The sequence below is a fragment of the Canis lupus genome, chromosome 10, assembly GCF_003254725.2.
Source record: "Canis lupus dingo isolate Sandy chromosome 10, ASM325472v2, whole genome shotgun sequence".
NCBI lineage: Eukaryota > Metazoa > Chordata > Mammalia > Carnivora > Canidae > Canis > Canis lupus.
In genome coordinates, this window is record NC_064252.1 from 31,795,775 (window position 1) to 31,816,272 (window position 20,498).

At 41.9% G+C, this 20,498-nt stretch overlaps 1 protein-coding gene across 15 annotated transcripts in view; it reads left to right on the forward strand.

The window, feature by feature from the left end:
• BPIFC (BPI fold containing family C) overlaps positions 1–20,498 on the forward strand; it is a 60,936-nt gene that overhangs the window by 38,418 nt on the left and 2,020 nt on the right. For 13 of the 15 annotated variants that reach the window (XR_007413485.1, XR_003141933.3, XM_025461533.3 and 10 more), the window contains 7 exons: positions 2,549–2,640; positions 4,068–4,244; positions 5,406–5,459; positions 6,472–6,642; positions 7,274–7,341; positions 17,114–17,156; positions 19,835–19,898. Coding sequence is in view for 11 of the 15 variants with exons in the window: in XM_025461533.3 (XP_025317318.1) it covers positions 2,549–2,640; positions 4,068–4,244; positions 5,406–5,459; positions 6,472–6,642; positions 7,274–7,341; positions 17,114–17,156; positions 19,835–19,898 (669 nt within the window). In the remaining 4 variants the exon portion in view is untranslated. Of the gene's footprint in view, positions 1–2,548; positions 2,641–4,067; positions 4,245–5,405; positions 5,460–6,471; positions 6,779–7,273; positions 7,342–17,113; positions 17,157–19,834; positions 19,899–20,498 lie in introns of those variants that run through there. The other 2 variants (XR_003141962.3, XR_003141957.3) reach the window with 2 other exon arrangements.

Below are 20,498 nucleotides of genomic sequence, written 5' to 3' on the forward strand. Positions count from 1 at the left end.
AGTCCAAATGCTTTAACATAAAGGACTACAAGACCTGCCCATCATGCTCTGGCTCAACTTACCTCTCTCGGCCTCATCTTATACCTTTTTCTGCTCTCACAAACTGCTTCTACTGCCCCCATGCCCCTTACTTGGCTCATGCTGCCCTCCCTGCCTAGAAGAGCTTCCCCTCCCCTTTACCAATTCATTTGTTCATTTATGAGATATTTATTGAACACCTACTTCTTTGCCAGTACTGCACTAAGCCCTGAGGGGTCCAGTCCCTTCCACTTCCTACCCCTGAGCCATCCTTAGTCTTACCCACTCCTCATTATCTTTTAAGGCTCAGCTCAGACATAGCTCAGACATAGTGTTATCTGAGAAGTCAAACCCGATAGCCTGCACCCTAAAGTTTTGCCTCCTGTGTGCTCACATGACACTTTGGGCATATATCTCTCTTTGCTCTCCATCCATTCATTCATTTACCAATAGTGTACTGAGAACCGGTAAGAGCCTGGGTGGGGTGCTGTTCTTGGTACTGGGAATGCAACAGTAAGCCCAGAAGATAGAAATCCCTGCCCTCATGGGACTAGTCAGAGGAGACAGACAGCAAGCAAGATAATAAGTTAAATCTATGATACTGATGAGCTAAGTGATAAGAAGAAGGATAAAGTAGAAAAGGAGCTGGGGAAGTGTTTCTGTTAAAATCGGATGGCCAGGAAAGACATCACTGAGCAGGTGACATTACAGTAAGAATTTGAATGGAGTAGAGAGTGAACCACTCCTAATCTGGACAAAGAACACTTCAGATACAGGAATGGGCAAGCTCAAGGGCCCATGTAGGAACATGCCAAGTGTGTTGGAGAAACTGTGAGGAGGCCATACTGGGAATAATATGAGGGGGAAGGGCAGCCAGAGATGAGGTCAGAGTGGGGGAAAGCACTGCTCAGGTCTTCAGGACTCTGCAGCTCCATACAAAGACTGGCTCTTAGTCTGAGATGAGAAGTCTTCAGAGAGTTCTGAACAGGGCTTGCATGATCTGACTTATATTGTAAGGAGATCACCCTGGCTTCCATCTATTCACAACAAACAGGAATGGGGCAAGGGTGGAAGCAGGGAGACCACCTAAGAGGCTACTGCATTGACCTGCGTGAGCCGTGATGGCAGTTGACCTGGATGGAGTGATGAAGATGGCAGAATATGCTCAGGTTCTGGTTGTACCTTGAAGGTAGAGACAGTAGTATTTGCCAACTCTGCACGTGGGTCATGAGGGAAGTCAAGGATGACTCCATATTTTCATTTATGTGACTAAAAAAATGGGGAGAAGGGAAATCACCAGTTACCAAGATGGAGAAGATTATAAGCATAAGTCTGTAGAAGGACCATCAGGAGCTCAGTTTTAGACCTACTCTTACTATCCTGTATTATAATAATGTCTGACTCTTCCCCCAGGCTAGTAGTCCCACAGGCACAGGGACTTTGACCATGTCCCCAGCACCAGGCAAAGTGCCTAACCCACACTAGGTGAATGAATATTGGGTCAATGAAGGGTTGCACAGTGGCTGGACAAGTAGATTGGACTGGGTGCAGATGGATGAAAAAAGGATGGATTGGGGAGGTAGGGAAAGAGGAATATGTAGTAAGGAAAGAACTTGTTAAAGACTCCCATGCTCTAGCTTGCCATGGGCAAGTTTCTCTACCTCATTCTCTCATCTGCAATCGTGCTTCCTACAAACTCCACTTACTGTCCTTTGGTCCCCTGGCCTCTTCTGCTGTGCTCTGAAAATGATAATACAAAAAAATGAACTGAATTAATAAACTGTGCATGAGAATTTTCTTGGCCTCTTTAACTTAGGGAATTTTATCCCTGTCTATCTTTCACAACATTTCTTTTTAAAAATTATTGCTAATGATAACAGTAATACAGACTCATTGTAAAACATTAAAGTTCTAACTATATAGAAGGCTATAACATAGAACTTGAAAGTCTCTCATTACACCAACCTAATATGTGGCTTAATATTAACAAGTGACTTTTGTTTGTCTAATTTTCTTTTTTAAAAATATGGGTATATGTGCATTGTGTTTGTATGTACCTGAACATAAAAGGCTATACAACAAAATTTTACTGATGTTTCCCTCAGTCTAATGTGATGAAAAAGGGTTTGACTTGGCATGCCTGGGTGGCTCAGTGGTTGAGTGTCTGCCTTCGGCTCAGGCCCTGATCCCAGGGTCCTAGGATCGAGTCCCGTGTTGGGCTCCTAGCAGGGCACTTGCTTCTCCCTCTGCCTATGTCTCTGCCTCTGTTTGTGTGTCTCTCATGAATAAATAGATAAAATCTAAAAAAAAAAATGCAGATTATAATCTTATAATCTTCCCTTTGACTTTCTTTTTTCGATTTACTTACCCATCCTGGGTTTTGAAAAGCAAGCATGTATTACTTGTGAAATAAAGGTAATTGTTATTTTAAATAACAGAGAATTAAAATTATATTGCTCTGATAGATAATAATCAGATGCTATACTATATCTTTAATAAATATAAATTTTCATTTTTATTTGTTTTTTAGTTTTAACCAAGATTGACAACTATACTCTGCTGGATTATTCCCTCATCAGTTCTCCAGAAATTACTGAGAATTATATCGAGCTGAATTTGAAGGTAACTATATCATCACCAGAATCCGCATCCTGTAAAGAAGATGTGGTTTATGTATACAATGGAATATTACTCAGCCATTAAAAACGACAAATACCCACCATTTGCTTCAACGTGGATGAACTGGAGGGTATTATGCTGAGTGAAATAAGTCAATCAGAGAAGGACAAACATTATATGGTCTCATTCATTTGGGGAATGTAAAAAATAGTGAAAGGGAATAAAGGGGAAAGGAGAAAAAATGAGTGGGAAATATCAGAAAGGGAGACAGAACATGAAAGACTCCTAACTCTGGGAAACGAACTAGGGGTGGTGGAGGGGGAGGTGGGCAGGGGGTGGGGGTGACTGGGTGATGGGCACTGAGGTGGGCACTTGACGGAATGAGCACTGGGTGTTATTCTATATGTTGGCAAATTGAACACCAATAAAAAATAAATTTATAAAAAAAATTCACATCCTGGCTATCAACAGCCAGTATTCGAAAAACAAATATTATATGCAGAAGGAACTATCACTACATACCCTTCAAATAATTTAATGTCCTTTCAAGCAATTTCCTCATGCATATGCTCTTTCAAAGACCCTTCAACATTTTATTGATTGGTAAATGATGGTTTAGATTTGCCCAACATATGACTGCTTTCTCCAAGCAAAGTATCATGGTGACTCTGTCTCTGGGGATAGGTCTGTGGCTAAGAGGCAGCAGGTAGAGTGGCTCTGCGTGTATCAGAACTTAACACATCAGTAGATTATACGTATCAATACCCCTGTTCCTGTCAGGTTAGCCAATTTAACAGAGGGCTCTTGACCTCGTTCAGAGCCATTCACATGCGAAGATGGTGTTTGCTGATTCTGGAAGAGAGATTAATTTTCTTTATGCTTAGTTTTGCCCCAAAGTTAATATCAGTGTTTTTTTTTTAAGTGCATATTGACTTATACTTCAATCACTTAGAGTCACTAAACTCAGCTAAACGTTACTCAAGACACCATTTTAGAATAACACCCTATAGCCACTGAAGGCAGCATCAGGAATGCCACAGAAATGCTTTAGCCCATTGAGAGTCCTGGGTCCTTCTGAGTCTCTGATACCCCAGATGCTCAGCAGTCATAGAGTTTGAAGGTCAAGGGTTTAGCATCTTTACATAGCACCTCAAGAACTAGGTAGATCTGTGCATCCAGTTAAAATGCACCTGCTTTCTGAGAGAAGGTTACACCCCAGCATGGACAGACATGTCCATATATACTCAAGAAGTCATCAGAGCTGTGAAACCACAGTCATTGATCAAGGAGTCAAAAGGCCCTGTGGTCTTTTAATCCCTACTGAGTTTCTGGTATTTTCCTGATTCTGACATAAGCAGATCCACCTTCGTTAGTGCGCTATACCCAAGTCTTGAACTGATACACTGATCTTTCTCTCTGTTTTCCCACAGGGTGTATTCTACCCACTGGACAACCTCACTGACCCCCCCTTCTTGCCAGTTCCTTTTGCACTGCCAGAACGCAGTGACTCTATGCTCTATGTTGGAATCTCCGAGTTTTTCTTTAAATCTGCATCCTTTGCTTACTTTATAGCTGGGGCCTTCAACGTCACTCTCTCCATGAAAGAGGTGAGGAGAGTTAATGGATGGAACAATCAACACTAGCATTTAGTCTTATTATAAGTAGCCCATTATGGGAATTTTATGTCATAGTTTCTATTTCCTGGCCTTTTTAAGTCTAAAAACTTAGACTATCAACCCTAGCAGGCCATGAATGAAGTAATTGTGAACTGAATACTGTTATTAGCTGGGGAGTTGTTGGGTCTCCAGATCTGCTAATTTCAGTTGTGTATGATACCAGGTCACTGTTCTAGACTGATGTTAAATAATGCCAAGACTCCCCTCCGCCACTCATGGCCTGTAACTTTGGGCATCTTCAATTTATTTAATTTCTCTGGGCCAGAGCATCATCATTTTAAAAATGGGAATAATAATTCCATACTCACAAGGTTGATATGGACTTTAGAGAGGTTTAAATATATGTAAAGCATTCAGAGCAATGCCTAGCACAGCATAAGTATTCTTTAAGTGTTGCTTATTATTGTTGTTAGTATTATTATTATGCCTTGTGTTATGCCAATACAAACTTTTCCTATTGGTAATTTCAACTGACTTATCTACAATGACTGGTAATAGGACACATACTCATGAATTCTCTTTGCCATGCCCCTCCCTTGTATGATGAGAACACTCTCTCCGGGCAGTCAACCAATGACTTTTATTAAGCATCTCCTACTAATCTTCTCATTCCATGGGTCTTAATTATACAAATGGTTATAAAATTTGAATTCAAAATTCTAGGTGTGGTAGCACTGGCTGCCATAGACTACTGAGAATTAGAAAGCTCTAGCTTCAGATTTGGAAACCATCCATCCATGAAGATAAATTACTTAAGCATCCTTTGTCAGTAATCTCTGAAAAGATGGGCAATAATACAAGACTTATTGTTAACCACTGTCGGATATTTACACCTGGATCATACATATATAACATAAACAGTGTTGCCAAGTTTAAAAGGCACTTCCTGTGTGACCTTGGGCAAGTTACTGTACTTCTCTGGACCTCAGATTTCCTATGGCTAGGCTATAAAATGATAGGCCACCTTTAAACACTAATTGATTGTTGGTGTAACAACTTCATGACTCATAAAAATATAAGGAAAGTTAAGTTTTCCCTAAAAAGAGAACAAGGTAAAAATCTTAGAGTAACATGATGGTCTTGATTTTCCAGATTTCCAACCATTTGGTTCAAAACTCTCAAGGTCTTGGCAACATGCTCTCCCGGGTAAGTACTGAGAGTTTGGCTCCTTGGTGTAGTGTATTTGGATTCATTGCAGTTACTTCTGGAGGATTTATGGGTTCTTTCTCTTGCTTTTTGGTCCAATCTGAGTCCATCTTTCCATTCTGAAGAGATTTTTTTTCTTTTTTTAAAGATTTATTTATTTATTTATTTATTTATTTATTTATTTATTTATTTATTTATTTGAAAGAGAGCATGTGAGTAGAGGGTAGGGGCAGAGGGAGAGGCAGAGAGAGTCTTAGCACACTCTACGCGGAGCATGAGCCTGAAAAAGGGCTTGATGTCACAACCTGAGCTAAAACCAAGAGTCAGACACCCAACTGACTGTGCCACCCAGGCACCCCAAGACTTTTCTTTTCTTTTAATAAAATAGCCACAAATATTTACTAAACAAGGTACTATTAAAGGCATTATAAGTTTACAAAATAAATCAACTGTCCCTTCCATAAGGTTTACATTTGAAATAATCAGTTTGAATGGGAAATGGGGGAATAGTGCCCATGTTTGGGCACTAATTAATATTTTCAATGTTAGAAAATATTAATATCATGCCTTCACAGCACCTGGATACTGAACACAGTGTACTGAAAGCTCAGGTTTGGTCTTGAGAACAGAGTGATGCTCTGAGCATCCTGGTTTTAGAGCAAGGATCTTGAGTCAGACAGACCTGGTTGTGAATCCCAGTTCTTCAATTTATTCATTCAGAAGTTAAAGAAATTATTTAACAAAAGACTCCCTGTCTTCAGCTGTGAAACAGGGATTCTGACAGCATCCACCCAGAGGGATTTTGTGAAGATTAAACCAAATAATTTGTATATATTCAGTGAATGTCAGCTGTTGTTATTATTTGTTTTGTGTGCTGGTGTCATGATTATTAAAGAGTTTTGTTTGTATTCTAACTGTATGATGTCAGATTTAATCATCCAGGCACCCCAAATTTGTGATTTCCCCTTATCAACTCAACTCCCTGGTCACTTCTTTCCCTGAACATTGGCAGATTGCAGAAATCTACATCTTGTCCCAGCCCTTCATGGTACGGGTCATGGCAACGGAGCCTCCCGTGATCAGTTTGCTACCTGGTAACTTCACCCTGGACATCCCTGCCTCCATCGTGATCCTCACCCAGCCTGAGAACTCAACTGCTGAAGCCATTGTGTCCATGGATTTTGTAAGCCTGCAAGAGGGGCAGGAGGGCAGACTGTGGACACCAGTCCTGTTCCTACAGTGGGGCCACTGACCAACAGTGCTCTGCTCAGTATCTGGGGGCGCAAGGTCTGATTCATCAATTAGGGGTGAGGACAGAGGTGAGACTGGGCTGGGAGCAGTATGGGAGGCCAGTGCTCACACCCCCTCCAGGGTAAAATAGCTCTTCCCTTCCTCTGCTTCCTGTGTGCCCTTCCTGCCACTGCAGTTACATTGATAACTGACTCTTTTTTTCCCAAAATAAGTCAATCAGGATGGAATTCAAGGTTATTTGAGCAGATGAAGGCCAAATGCAATACAACAGAAAAGGACTACTATGAATCTAAGCAAAATGTCACACACACATGTGCACACACAAACACATACACAGTACATGAGAAAAGACCTTAGGAAAAAAATAGAAAAATAATTTAAGGGAGATCCTTAAAAAGTCATTATAGTTAGGTTTCCTATCTGCAAGAGTACATTTTCAAGCTATTTCTTTCCAGTACCTCTTAGCAATGAGAGGGAAAGTGGAGCTACTACAAGAAATGATATTTGTGGCCAAAATAGACAGAGTCAATCCTCTTAGTAACGAACGCTTTTGTTGTCTGCAGGTTGCTAGTACTAGTGTTGGCCTGGTTATCTTGGGACAAAGACTGGTCTGCTCGTTGTCTCTGAACAGGTAAGTTTAGTTGATTCGACTGTTGAAAACCTTAGTTATAAGTGATTCAGCAGCCCATAGACACAAAGTGAACATAAACAGAACAGGGGAAGTTACCACTAGATAGAACATGAATCACTTAGACGCTCCTCTTGTCGTGATCCAGATGATTTTAAAGTATGGGCTTCACTAAAAACTGTGGTGTGGAGCCTTTCTTTTTTTCTTCCCATTAGATAATGTTCAGATAAAATGAGTGGCCAAATAAGTGTAAATATAGTTCCATAATATAAACTCACATTCTAATGGTACCATAATATACATAAAAGATCCTCATCAGGGCAGCCCCTGTGGCCCAGTGGTTTAGCGCCGCCTTCAGCCCAGTGCGTGATCCTGGTGACCTGGGATTAAGTCCCACGTCAGGCTCCCTGCATGGAGCCTGCTTCTCCCTCTGCCTGTGTCTCTGCCTCTCTCTCTCTCTCTCTCTCTCTCTCTCTCTCTCTCTCTCTCTCCCTCTCCATCTCTCATGAATAAATAAATAAAATCTTAAAAAAAAAAAAAGATCCTCATCAACAACTTCAGGTAGCATGCTATTGAGGAAAGAGCATGAAACTTTGAGGTTGAGGAACAAAATGTCAAATCCCTAGCCACTGGTTCTAGAACCATGATCAAATTTATGAACCTCTTTGTGGCTCAGTCTCCTTGTCTGTAAAATACTGAAGTTGGACTGAGGTCATCTATGAGGTACCTTCAGGCTCTGACCCTCTGACCCCATTACTAGAACATGGAGTTTAACAAAACCATGCGCAGTGGCCTAGCTGGCTCTCAAATGAACTCCATGCGCTATGAAAGGGATCAGAGAGGTCACGTCCACAGACAATTGGAAAGTAATTGCCATTGAGAAGAACTGTCTGCAAAGCCCATTTTCCTTGGCCCTGTGAAGGCAACAGTTGAAGCTATGAATCAAACTATCTGGGGGGAGGAGGAATGATAATCAGAGTGACCAAATGGCCCAGATGAAACCCACAGAAGGGAAAAGAAATTCTATAAAAATTCTCTGCCAGAGAAAGCAGAGTCTGGAAAAAAACAGGAAATCAACAGAAAGGAAAAGTAAGTCAATAACCGTAAGTCAGCTGGATGGTTATGAAGCTGTTATTACAGAAACTTGGAAGGTACTTTCAATAAAATGATATTAAATAGGACAAAGAGAATACAAAATTGTGTGAACACAGCAGTCAGATATGTAAAATAGCTTTCCATCTGGATGAGAAACTGAATCACAAATGAAGAGCTGCGTTAGGATATGGATTGAGCAAGGGTTTTCTCCTTAAGATTTTCTTTGTAACTATATTATTTTCCCAATAAAAGGAACAACAACAAAAAAGGCAGTATGGTTTCCCAGAGATAAAAGATTTCAAGAAGGCTTTATTACATTTTACCCAACTCTGCAACACAGGGCTGATTTCTCCGTTAGTCTCAGCAGGCGCAGAGCCTAGAGCCCATGGATACTTTAGGGACCCCATGAAAGTGTTTTAATATATTTTAAAATAAGAATTTAAAAATGAACAGAATCCTGCTGGATTATACTTATCTTTATAACAACATAGCCTTCCAATATAATTTTAATATCTCTTTATGGAGGAAGGAGTCCCAGAGGCAAAAGTACCTAAGGCCCCTGAAGTCATAACATGTCCCTATCTCCACAAGGTCAAGGCTGATGAAATTCTGAATCTTGATAGGTCATCTTAGGGATGGCAGTTTTAATAGTTGAGAGGATGGAAGCCAGAGCACAGGAGAGGAGGAGGAAAGGGGTGGTGGATGAGGGAGAGGCAGCATCTGAGAGGCCAGAGTCCTCCATCTGCAGCCTGTGGACAGGGCTGATAGGAAAGGGGGACTAGAAATCTGGAGGGATGGGGGATGAAGGGGACAGGGCCACTGATTGAGGCAGCAAGCTCTTGAGAAGGGAGAAACCATGTGTGCCCTTGAGCAAGGGTCTGCTTTACTGGCAGGATGGAAGTAAGGATTTCATAAGTATGGGGCTTCAGGCTTGTGGCCAGTAAGAGAAACCTTAAGGAACAAAGAAAGAAACCAGATTCACTTCTCTGCTTAAATCAGTCAGACTCTCCTCTCCAGCGTTCGTCTTGGTTAGAGACTGCATGTTCAGAGGCCTTTAGGTTTACTTATAGGAGTAACTGCAAAAAAGGATTGCAACCTGCTCAATGCATGTCCCCCAAAGAAATATGTGGATCCATTCTCTGGCTTCCTACGGCCTATAAACATGCTTTGACCTGGCCAACACAGGCTGAGATTAAGACTCCTGCCTTCCTGGAGTGTCCTCCGCATTCCCCTGTGGTCTCCCTTAGATTCTCCAGCCGGGGAAGCTTCCTGAGACCTTAGAGGGGTCTGAGCAGGACTGGCTACCTAACTTGCAAGGCCCACTGCAAAATGAAAATGTGGAGCCCCTTGTTCAAAACCTTATGGAGGATTTCAAGATGGAGACAGCAGGGCATTAAACCAAGCATGGGCCCTTCTGAGTGAGGCCGTGTCCCACTGCACAGGTCACCTGCATTGTATTGGGGGGTGGCTTTGGCAGGCGGTTCTACAGCAGACCTCGGGCACTAAGAGGACAAGGAGGATAGACCAGGCATCACTCAGTCCCAAAGCAGCCCATGAAAGACTGCTGAAGAGCAGAGGCTGTGCTGAAGGAGTGTCTTCACCTGTGGCCCCAGGAGGGGCAGCCCCACCTCCTGCAACTGCCCTGGCCAGTGCCTCCATTCCTGGTCCCAGAGGTGCTGCTTTTCCAGACAGATGGCCTGATTCGGTCTTGGGTGAGGTCAGAGAGACACAGCACCAAGAGGTGTAAAGGGGGGTGGGGATCAGTGAGGCATCCCTGAGAAGACCAAATTAGGCTCCCAGAATACTAACCCCCAAAACACCTTTCTAAACATCCCCTGCCTGAATGTGTCTCTGGAGCTGCTCCAGGCTGGCTACACAGGCAGAAGATACACAAATCAAGGCCAATCCAGTGTGGTAAGTTTAAAGAGGCAGTGAGATCATAGGCTTTAGAGTCAGACTAGCTGGTTCAGATCCCCACCCTGCTGTTAATTAGCTGTGGGGTCTCAGGTAGGTTACTTAACCTCTCTGGGCCTCCATTTCCTTCTCTCTAAAATGAGGATATAGGGATCCCTGGGTGGCGCAGCGGTTTGGCGCCTGCCTTTGGCCCAGGGCGCGGTCCTGGAGACCCGGGATTGAATCCCACATCAGGTTCCCAGTGTATGGAGCCTGCTTCTCCCTCTGCCTATGTCTCTGCGCCTCTCTCTCTGTGACTATCATAAATAAATAAAAATTAAAAAAAAAAAAAAATAAAAAAAAAAATAAAATGAGGATATAATACAATCCACTTCAGGGGGTTATTGTCAGGAATACATGAGTTAATACATGTAAAGTGCTTGTTAAGTGTTCAAGGTTGGCTATGGCTATTATTTAAAATTAGGAGCTGGCCTCAGCCAGGGAAAGATCATTTCAAGAGTTCTCCTATTCAGAAAAACCCTGTTCAGGAAACCCCTCATTCCCCTGTTTTACACCCAGTGATGGCTATTATAGAAATTGCCTTTTGTTCTACTACTTATGACTACTTTATTATTGAGCCTTTACTGTCTACTGGTCCTGTGCCAAGAACTTCACATTTATTACTTTATTTAAACCTCACAACCCAGTATGTCTAGGACCTGGCATGGTCTTCAATCAGTGTCTGTAGATTTAATGAACAGACCTGGAGATAGCTTATTATCCCTGTTTTACAGTTTATAGAGGTCAAATCACTTGCTCATGTCACAGAGCTATTGAATGGCAGAACCAGAACTTGAACCTGGATGAGTGGTTTTCACAGCCATGAATGTTCACTTACGACATTACACTGTCTTTGATGTGGTGCCTAGCAAAAACTTAGAAGATTTAGACAGTAAATATCCTTCCTTGCCCAGAAGAGGAAACCCATGAGTGTGAACTCACAAAATTGAAGCAGAAAGCCTGTCCTTTCTCAATGTGAAGATTTGATAGAAGATGAGAATCCACAGGCAGTGGGTGACCTGCAGTGGAAGAAAAAGCACATAGCTTTCCACACAGCTGCGTTGAGAAATAGAGTGAAGGGAGAAATAAAGAAAGTAGAAGCAGAGAGTTCAAGTAATCATCGTGACCTCTATGAGTATGTCTAATTAAGAGCACAGCCCTGTAGTCAGGCATGTCTAATTTTGAATTCCATCTCTGTCGTTTGCTAGCTGTGTGACCCTGGGCAAGTCAATCAATTTCCCTAAATATCAGTTTCCTCATCAGCAAAACAGAGCACCTATCCACAGAGCGGTTGTATGGGTAGACAAGGTAATATCTGAAAAGTGCAGTGTTCCCCACATAACCAGTGCTCAAGAAATATTTGTTACTACTAACAGTCGAGTTTTATTCTCTTTTCCCCTTCTGGGATCAAATTTTGACCAAATAAGAGGGAGAAATTGGTCCCAAAAGACAGGATAAGTCAGGACAGCCTTAAAAAGGCCTTAGAGTTGGCCCTCAGTGTCATAAACCAATTCGTACTGGTCTATCTACAACTGAGACTTTTGTTCCAAACACAGTTCTATTGGGAGATAACCCCAATGCAGGTTGATTCACATAGAAGACATTTCTGAGACCAAATTAAACAACACTTACCCTTTTTTTGGTCACCATATAGATGACTAAATTCTAACCCTTTTTCTTAATTGCATGCAAAGATCAAGTCAATCAAATATACAGTATTGTTAGGCCATTTAGAACTTTGGAACAATTTTGACATTGCTACGAGTGAAGCATTGGACACTCCTAAACTAGGCCCCCACCAGTAACATCAGCACACACACAAACACACACAAACACACTACAACCCCTTCCAGGTCAGAGAATGCAAAGATAGCTGGCTACAAGCAGATAGAATCACCACCCGATTCTCACAGCTTGGGCAGATAAACATTTCCCAATGTAAGCCATCCGAAAAGATACCCAGAAAGGAAAACAGTCTGGGAAGAATGGATTCAATTTTTGTCAGAACCATGTTTTAGACAAGTCATCAGAACACAGGCTTAGCACCTGGGCTAACCGCCATCTCCACCTTCCCTCTGAGCTACTATGAAAGCCAGGGCAGGGGAATGCCACCGTGGGAGGCCGCCGTCAGAGGAGGAAACTCCAAATGACTTCTTTGCCTTCTCCCAAATTTATTGGGGGAATTTCCAGAATGTAGAAGGCAATGAAGATAAAACACTGAGGATCTCTTCCTCATCAAGAGGGTTCCTTTAATACCAGTGTGGGTTGAACACATTCCTCACATTAAAACCTTTCATTGTTGGGAGCACCTGGGTGGCACAGTCGATTAGGCATCTGACTCTCCTGGTTTTGGCTCTGGTCATGATCTCATGGTTGTGAGATTGAGCCCCACATCAAGCTCCATGCTCAGTGCGGAATCTACTTGGGATTCTCTCTCCCTCTGCCCCTCCCGCTCATTCTCTCTCTCCCTCCCTCTCTAAGATAGATAAATAAATCTTAAAAAAAAAAAAGCTTCATCGTGGATTAAATCCACAGCCTGGGCTTGTCAGGCTCTCCTACTGCCTTCCAAGCAAGCCAGTCTTACCTCTCATAACTCCCTAAAGTGAACATTCTGCTTTAGGCTGGCTCACTCTCAGAGTGACCCCAATTCTACTAAACACTTCCCCACACATCCTTTATTTGCTCACTTATCTATAATTCATTAATGACAATTTATTGAGCACCTATTATGTACTCTATACTGTTCTTAATACAGATAGTAAAGAGAAAGGCAATTGTTTCTACCTTCCAGGTCCATGGCCTGGTGAGAGCAGCACTCAGATTAAAAGGCAAAAACTGAGTCCTAAGGGAAATGGTGGAGTGCTTGTACATGGTACTGTACAGAGTGCTTCTATCAAAGGGCAGTTTATTCTCCCCCACCCCAAATCTTATACACACACACACACACACACACTCACACTCCTACCTCCAACCCACACTGGTTTCTTCACCTTTTCGGACCTTCTTAGAAGGTCCTGCAGTAAGTCAGTGTGCTGTGTAAACCCACAAAGGAGCACCAAATACATGCTGCTTTGCATTGTTCCCTAATTGATTCCTATACATACAGCTTCTGTCTGTCCATCATAATTATAATTAAAATTCTTCACATAGCCTAGAGCATTACTGAGCATAGAAGGGTCACCTAGAAAACCTCTTGGTCTGCCTATCTTTTCTCCATACTGCAGCCAGACTGATCTTTACAAAACACAGACATCATCTCCTTTTTTTAGAAACCCTCCATAGATTCCTTGCTCTTAAGATAAATAGAGAGGGAGAGCACCACAGGCAGAGGGAGGAGCAGGCTCCATGCAGGGAGCCTGATATGGGACTCAATCCCAGGTCTCCAGGATCACATCCTGGGCTGAAGGCAGGCGCTAAACCGCTGAGCCACCCAAGGATCCCCATCCCAATTTGCCTTTTTACTCTTGCTCACCCTTCATATGTCAGCTCAAGGAAACATTCCAGCTTGGAAACCTTCCTGCATCTGCCAATTTAGATCAGGTTCCTCTCTTATTTGCCTTACTGAACTTTTTCTTTCCTTCGAAGCATTTATCTCAATCTGTGATTAAACCGTCATCAGTGGGCTTACTTGATTAATGTATGCCTCTCCCCATTAGGCTTTGAGCTACCTGAGAGCAGTGGCTGTTGTTTGGTCTCACTCAGAATCGTTATCTCCAGAACCCGTCACAGGGCTGAAATATATTAGGTGTTTGATAAGTATCTTCTGGGCAGATGAATGATTGATTGAATGAATAAATACTAAGTGCCTAAATGTGACATGCTCTGGACTCAATAGAGTTCCGAGTCAGAGGGCAAATAGACAATTATTGTATAATATTGAGTGCGAGAATTGGTTTTCAGTGTCTGCTATGGCCACAGGGTTGGAGGAATGGCATTGTGAGTGCCTGTGCCTTGGTCCACTTGAACTTCATTATGCCATATTTGCAATATGGACCCGGATCATGACCCCACCATCATTTGACATGCTAAACTGTTTGATTTTTGCTCTGGGTTTCAATCAGGGCAGTATATCTTCTCCAAAACTTTTTAAATAAGCTATACTCACATATGTCTGCAAGGTAGGACTACTTGAGCTCCCTTTCTCCCCAACAACTTTGTGGTTCTGTAATAAAGTTTGTAGCAGTAGTGCATTAAGAAACAGATTGAGGGGCTCGGTTTGAGAATGAAAGACTGAATTCAGTCGCCACCTAGTGGGCAGAGTTGCACTTGAGTGTTTTTCAGAAGGAGGACAGAGTGCTCTTTGCTCCGCCAGAATTTCTAACCTGGCTTGGGTTGCCCATCATAAAAGGAAGTGTGGCCAAGGGGAAGCATCCCCCTCACATTTCTCCAGCAGTGACTTCAAGTGTTTGTTCAGCTGCTCAGCTTACTTCCTTTATTTTTTTTAAAGATTTTATTTATTTATTCATGAGAGACACAGAGAGGCAGAGACACAGGCAGAGGGAGAAGCAGGCTCTCCACAGGAAGGTAGATGCTCAATCACTGAGCCACCTAGGTGCCCAGTTTACTTCCTTTAAAGATGCCCTAAAGATTCTGGTCCTCGATTCTGACTCAGTTTGAGCCACAATGCCATTGATGCCATCTCTGATCTTTGTCAGATTTAACTCTTTTTAAAGAGTTATGCTTGCCTATCGCTTTAAAGCAGTCGCAAAACTCAATTCATATTAACGTGATATTGGCTGATAGTAAGCAAACTTGCCTATCGCTTTAAAGCAGTCGCAAAACTCAATTCATATTAACGTGATATTGGCTGATAGTAAGCAAACTTACCTCTCCCATTAATATCTGTCTCCTCCTTAAATGTAATAACAGAAAGAGGTAACACCTGAGTTAAATCTTAAACAATTTTAAAAAGTTAACCAGTCAACAAGAAAAGGGAGGAACAATTTCAGAAAGAGGGAGCAGCATAAGCAAAAAACACAGAGGCCAGAAGTATCATGGAATATTCAAGGAAATATTTTACAGTTGTTTTAAGATCTTTATGACCTTATCCACTCTAATTTTGGAGAATCCAGCCCCAAATATATTGCATATATTCAAATGCATTCCACATTAAATATAATGTAAATTTAACCACCAGTGGAGTTGAGTTAAAGTGACTAGTCACCATGATGTTACTTGTTATGGGCATGTGTTAATTTTAATTTTTCAGGATTTTAGTTTTGAAGCCAACACATTTTTTAACCTCTGATATATAGTGCCTGACCTTTTTTTTTTTTTTTTAAAGATTTTTACTTATTCATGAGAGACACAGAGAGAAAAGCAAGTTCCTCACAGGGAGCCCGATGCAGGGCTTGATCCCAGGACCATGGGATCATGACCTGAACTGAAGGCAGACAGTCAACCGCTGAGCCACCCAGGCGTCCCTATAGTGCCTGAGTAATAAAACAGCATAGGAGTGCCTGAATGGCCCAATCAGTTAAGTGCCGACTCTTGATCTCAGTTCAGGTCTCTATCTCAGGGTTGTGGGTTCAAGCCCTGTTTTGGGCTTCATGCTGGATGTGGAGCCTATTCAAGAAAATAAGATAGGGGCACTTGGGTAGCTCAGTAGTTGAGTGTCTGCCTTTGGCTCAGGGCATGATTCTGGACCTTGGGTCCGGGGATTAAGCCCTACATCAGGCTCCCTGCAAGGAGCCTGCTTCTCCCTCTGCCTGAGTCTCAGCCTCTCTGTGTGTCTCTTATGAATAGATAAATAAAAATCTTTTTAAAAAAATAAAATAATAAATAAAACAGCATAGCACTAAGCAGTTCTTGAGTATAAAATTCAAGGTAGAGAATGAAAAGAAGCAAGAGCAGACAGGCAGCTGGGCACCAGAATACAGAAAGGTTTGTGTGCCATATAAGTGACTTGGACTCAAGCCATTGAATAACTTTGAACAGGAGTGAGTCCTCATCAGACATGCTTGTCATTTAGCTCACTCTGGGAATGATATGGAGGACAGACTGGGGAAGACCAAGATTGGAGATGAGGAGCCATTAGAAGGCAAATAAAGAAGTAAGACTCTTCCCCTGGCAAAAGTGAGCCATGGAAAGCTAAGGGGGAAAGCAAGGTGAGGCAAGATCCTATAGTAGAAGGAAGGTTTGGGATGGGCATCAAGAGATCTGAGTTCTGGTCCTAAATTAATTGGACCTGTTTCCCCATCTGTGAAGTGAAGGGATCCTCCCTGTTGATTACAAGTGCTTCATTTTATTATTACAATGCATGAAAAATCAGGTGTGTATTCTGGGAGTTCAGACCAAGAAGACCTGTAGACTATTTCTCCCATCCAAGTGCTAACCAAGCCCCACCCTGCTTAGCTTTGGAGATCAGATGGGACTGGGCACGCTCAGGGTGATATGGCTGGAGGCTGAAAACTGTTTCTGAAGATTCCTCTGCAATCGGGTTGCCAACAGTAAGTCCCATATAGCAAATGCACTTGGGGAACCCATCCTGGTTACGAATCCAAGCCTTCTGCTAGGAAGCTCCACTTCTTAAGCAGCAAATGTCAGGGTAAAGTCATAGTGGAAATCTATATCCTTACCAGTCTGTGTGGTTTTTTTAAGATAGTGGCTTATGGACCTTTAAAAAAATCCCCTTTCCTTTTTGTTCCTTTCTATTGAGATGGTTGTTTTTAAATCTTCCACCCTTTAAACTTTTCCTGTTGATGTTTGTTATTTTGTTTTGTTTCAGATTCCGCCTCTCTTTGCCAGAGTCCAGTCGCAGCAATATTGAGGTAGGAATCAGAGCTCAGAGTTCCCTGTCAAAGGAAAAATGATAATTTTCCTCTATAGTAGCTGGATGACTATTTCCTAAGCCTCTAAGTACTTGGTTTCTCCATGAGTGTAGGTTTTAACTTTAAAACTCCTTGTGTAACTTCTTGTCCACCAACTCCATTAACTTTTAAGCAGGACAGCAACTCTCCAATTCACTCTTCTCTATTCAGAAAGACTTTTACAAGAATTTTTTAAAAACTAGGACCTATGTAATATTGGAGGGAAAACAGGCATTTTCAGGGAGATTTCATTTTTTGGAAAAGTAATCTTCAAGAGTTAAATATAAGATCTGGACTCCCAAAGGATAAGGCTATCTGTAAATTATTAAGGCCATCATTAAGTTTGTTTGTTGAAGCCTTAATAAGCCATCTCCTAAAATCGCATCAAGCCTGGTTGTGCAGATACCTTTCTGGGGGCCCCAGCCTAGTGACCTCCTGATTGGAATAGCATATCCCAACAGTGACTTGGAAACAAACCCCTCCCTACAAACTACAGGAAGATCAGCCAAATCACTTATTGGTGTCCCTACCCTTCTGGCACTTATATTCCAGAGCAGTGGCTCTCACCTAGGGCCAGTTTTGCCCCCAGGAACATTTGGCAGTGTCTGAAAACATTTTTGGTTGTCACAGTCTGAGAGGTGTTATAGGCACTTAGTGGATAGAAACCAAGGATGCTGCTTACCATCCCACAGTGCACAAGACAACCCCACAGCAAAGAAGGATCCATCCCAAAATGTCAATAGTGCTGCTGTTGGGCACTCCTATTCTGGTGTGTGTGTGTGTGTGTGTGTGTGTGTGCATGTGCGTGCACATGTATGTGTGGATATGTGTGAGATAGGTGAAGGGTGGAAGACAACAAGCAAATATATATTATATGCTGAAAAATATTACAGAGAAAGATAAATCCAACCAAGAGAATGGCCAGTGTAAGTAGCTGGGGATTACAGCCTTGGGGTTGTTGAGATGATTAGCTGGAATTATGTGTGAAATTCATTTAGCACATTGAATACATGGTAGGTATTAAATAAATGATGGCCATTATTTTTATAAAAGTTAATTTCAGTTATTGCCACCTCTATGTCAAGGGACAGCATAGCATAATGGTAACATACACAAACTCTGAGGTCAAACCGCAAGAGTGAACTTCCACCTACTGGCTGTATGGCCTTGGTCAGGTCACTTGATCTCTCCCAGGCAGTACTGGGACATGATAAGTACCGAATTTATTATCGTGTTTAACAGATGCAGCTATTAAGAGAGGAATAGATTTGAGGAAAAGAGCAAGGAAACCCAAGAATTTATCCAGGAGACCAAACAAGATGTTTATTTCTTTAATTTTAAAGAAGATGGGAAGATTAGGAACAGGGCATTAGTGTCAACAAGCTGGAAAATAAGTTACATCTTTCATGCCAGATATTGACATTTAGTTAGCACCTCCAGGCATAGCCATTTGATGGATGACAGACTATAATCAGTGAGAACACCTAGCTGACTTTCTCATAAATAATATTTATGAGAAATAATATTTCCTGAGCCTAGAGGGGCGAAGTAAGTCCAAGTCTTCCAGGAAGACCCAAAGAAACTGCTTAGTATCAACAACAGGGAGTGCTAATAATGACATTTCTGGAAGAAAAAAAAATGACAGTGGTATATACTGGGCATTTAACATAATATTAACTTGTTTAATCCTGAGACCAACTCTATGACATTAGTGCTGTTATTTTCATTTTACAGTAGAGGAAACTGAGGCACACAGAGGTTAAAGAACTTTCCCAAAATCACAGAAGTGGTAAAAACAAGAGCTAAACCTAGGAAGTCAGCTTCAGAGTCCTCCTTGCTAAGCTGCAAAGCTTTGCTAAGCATGTAGGATGTTCAAAATATATTCACTGAGTGAATTGATATTCATCATAGTCCATTTATTTTTTTTAATATTTTATTTATGAGAGAGACAGCTCACTCACACACGTGCATATAGAGGGGAGGAGCAGAGAGGGGGTGGAGAGGGAGAGAGTCTCCAGCAGACTCTGCACTGAGCAAGGCACCTGACCCTGCCAATCCTATGACCCTGAGACCATGACCCCGGGATTGTGACTGAACCAAAACCAAAAGTCAGGTGCTCAACTGACTGAGCCACGCAGGTGCCCTATAGTCCATTTATTTTTAATACCTGAATCTCTCCAGGAACTAACACTTTGCTAAATTTTAACAACTTTATTCAAGATAAATTGGACATTCTGGTGATACTGTTAACTATAGAGCATCACATAATACAAAGGACCTCAAGTAAGGAAAGACCACTAACTGGAATACTTAATAATTGTTTATATTGTCTTAGTAGATATCTAAGCTGCCATGTTTGCTGGCACCATGTGGTCCCTCTGCATCTGTTGTCACCATGATCCACCATACAGGAGAGTAGAAATGTCCGTCCTCAAAGAGGAAAAAAGATTGGGAAACTGTGTAATATGGTTTCCCAGAAAATAGCATTCAGTGTCTGGAAATCTAGACTATCTCTATGAGGAGATTCTAATTATTGCCCTGTGTCATGATTAGGTCTGGGAAAGTGCACGTCCAGACCAGGCACGGTACTTTCAAAGGCCCTGACTTGGCAACTGATTTAGTATCCCCTTTCATTTTAGGTCTTGAGGTTTGAGAATATTCTGTCCTCCATTCTCCACTTTGGAATCCTCCCACTGGCCAACGGTAAGGGGATTCTTGGGAAACATTTGACTCTGACATTAGCTAAATGTTGGGGATTGTTTTTCCACCCCAAAGCCTGTACTTCTATCATATGATTGTGTGAATCTAGGCCAATGCCAGAATTTACAGTTTGTACCATCAGGGAGGTGGTTGAAAAATTAGTTACTCCAGGTCCAAGACTTGTTAGTAACACTACCCACAGAACTCAGAAAGAATGGCTAAACTCTGGTTGAGTTAAGGAGATTGAAACCGCTCTCCTGAGGCAGTAAAAGAATCTCCTTCAGGTCTGCCAGAAATGAGATTAATCTCCCCAGAAGACATCTCTGCAGTTCTTACGCACAGACCACCATCTGGATAGACAGATTTAATGAAGGACAATTCTAGGTCCTCTCTCTTCATACAGTTGTTCACAAACTACAGCATCCTGAGTTTGGCTTCGTTAAAATACATTTTGTATCAGAGAATAAAATGTTCTCAGACCCACTAATAAGGATGTTTTCAAAATATAAATTGGACAAGTTGCCAGCATTTTTCTACTATCCAAATGCACCTAATTGCTTGCGCATTTTTATTAAGCACTTTATTAACAAAATAAGCATTTAT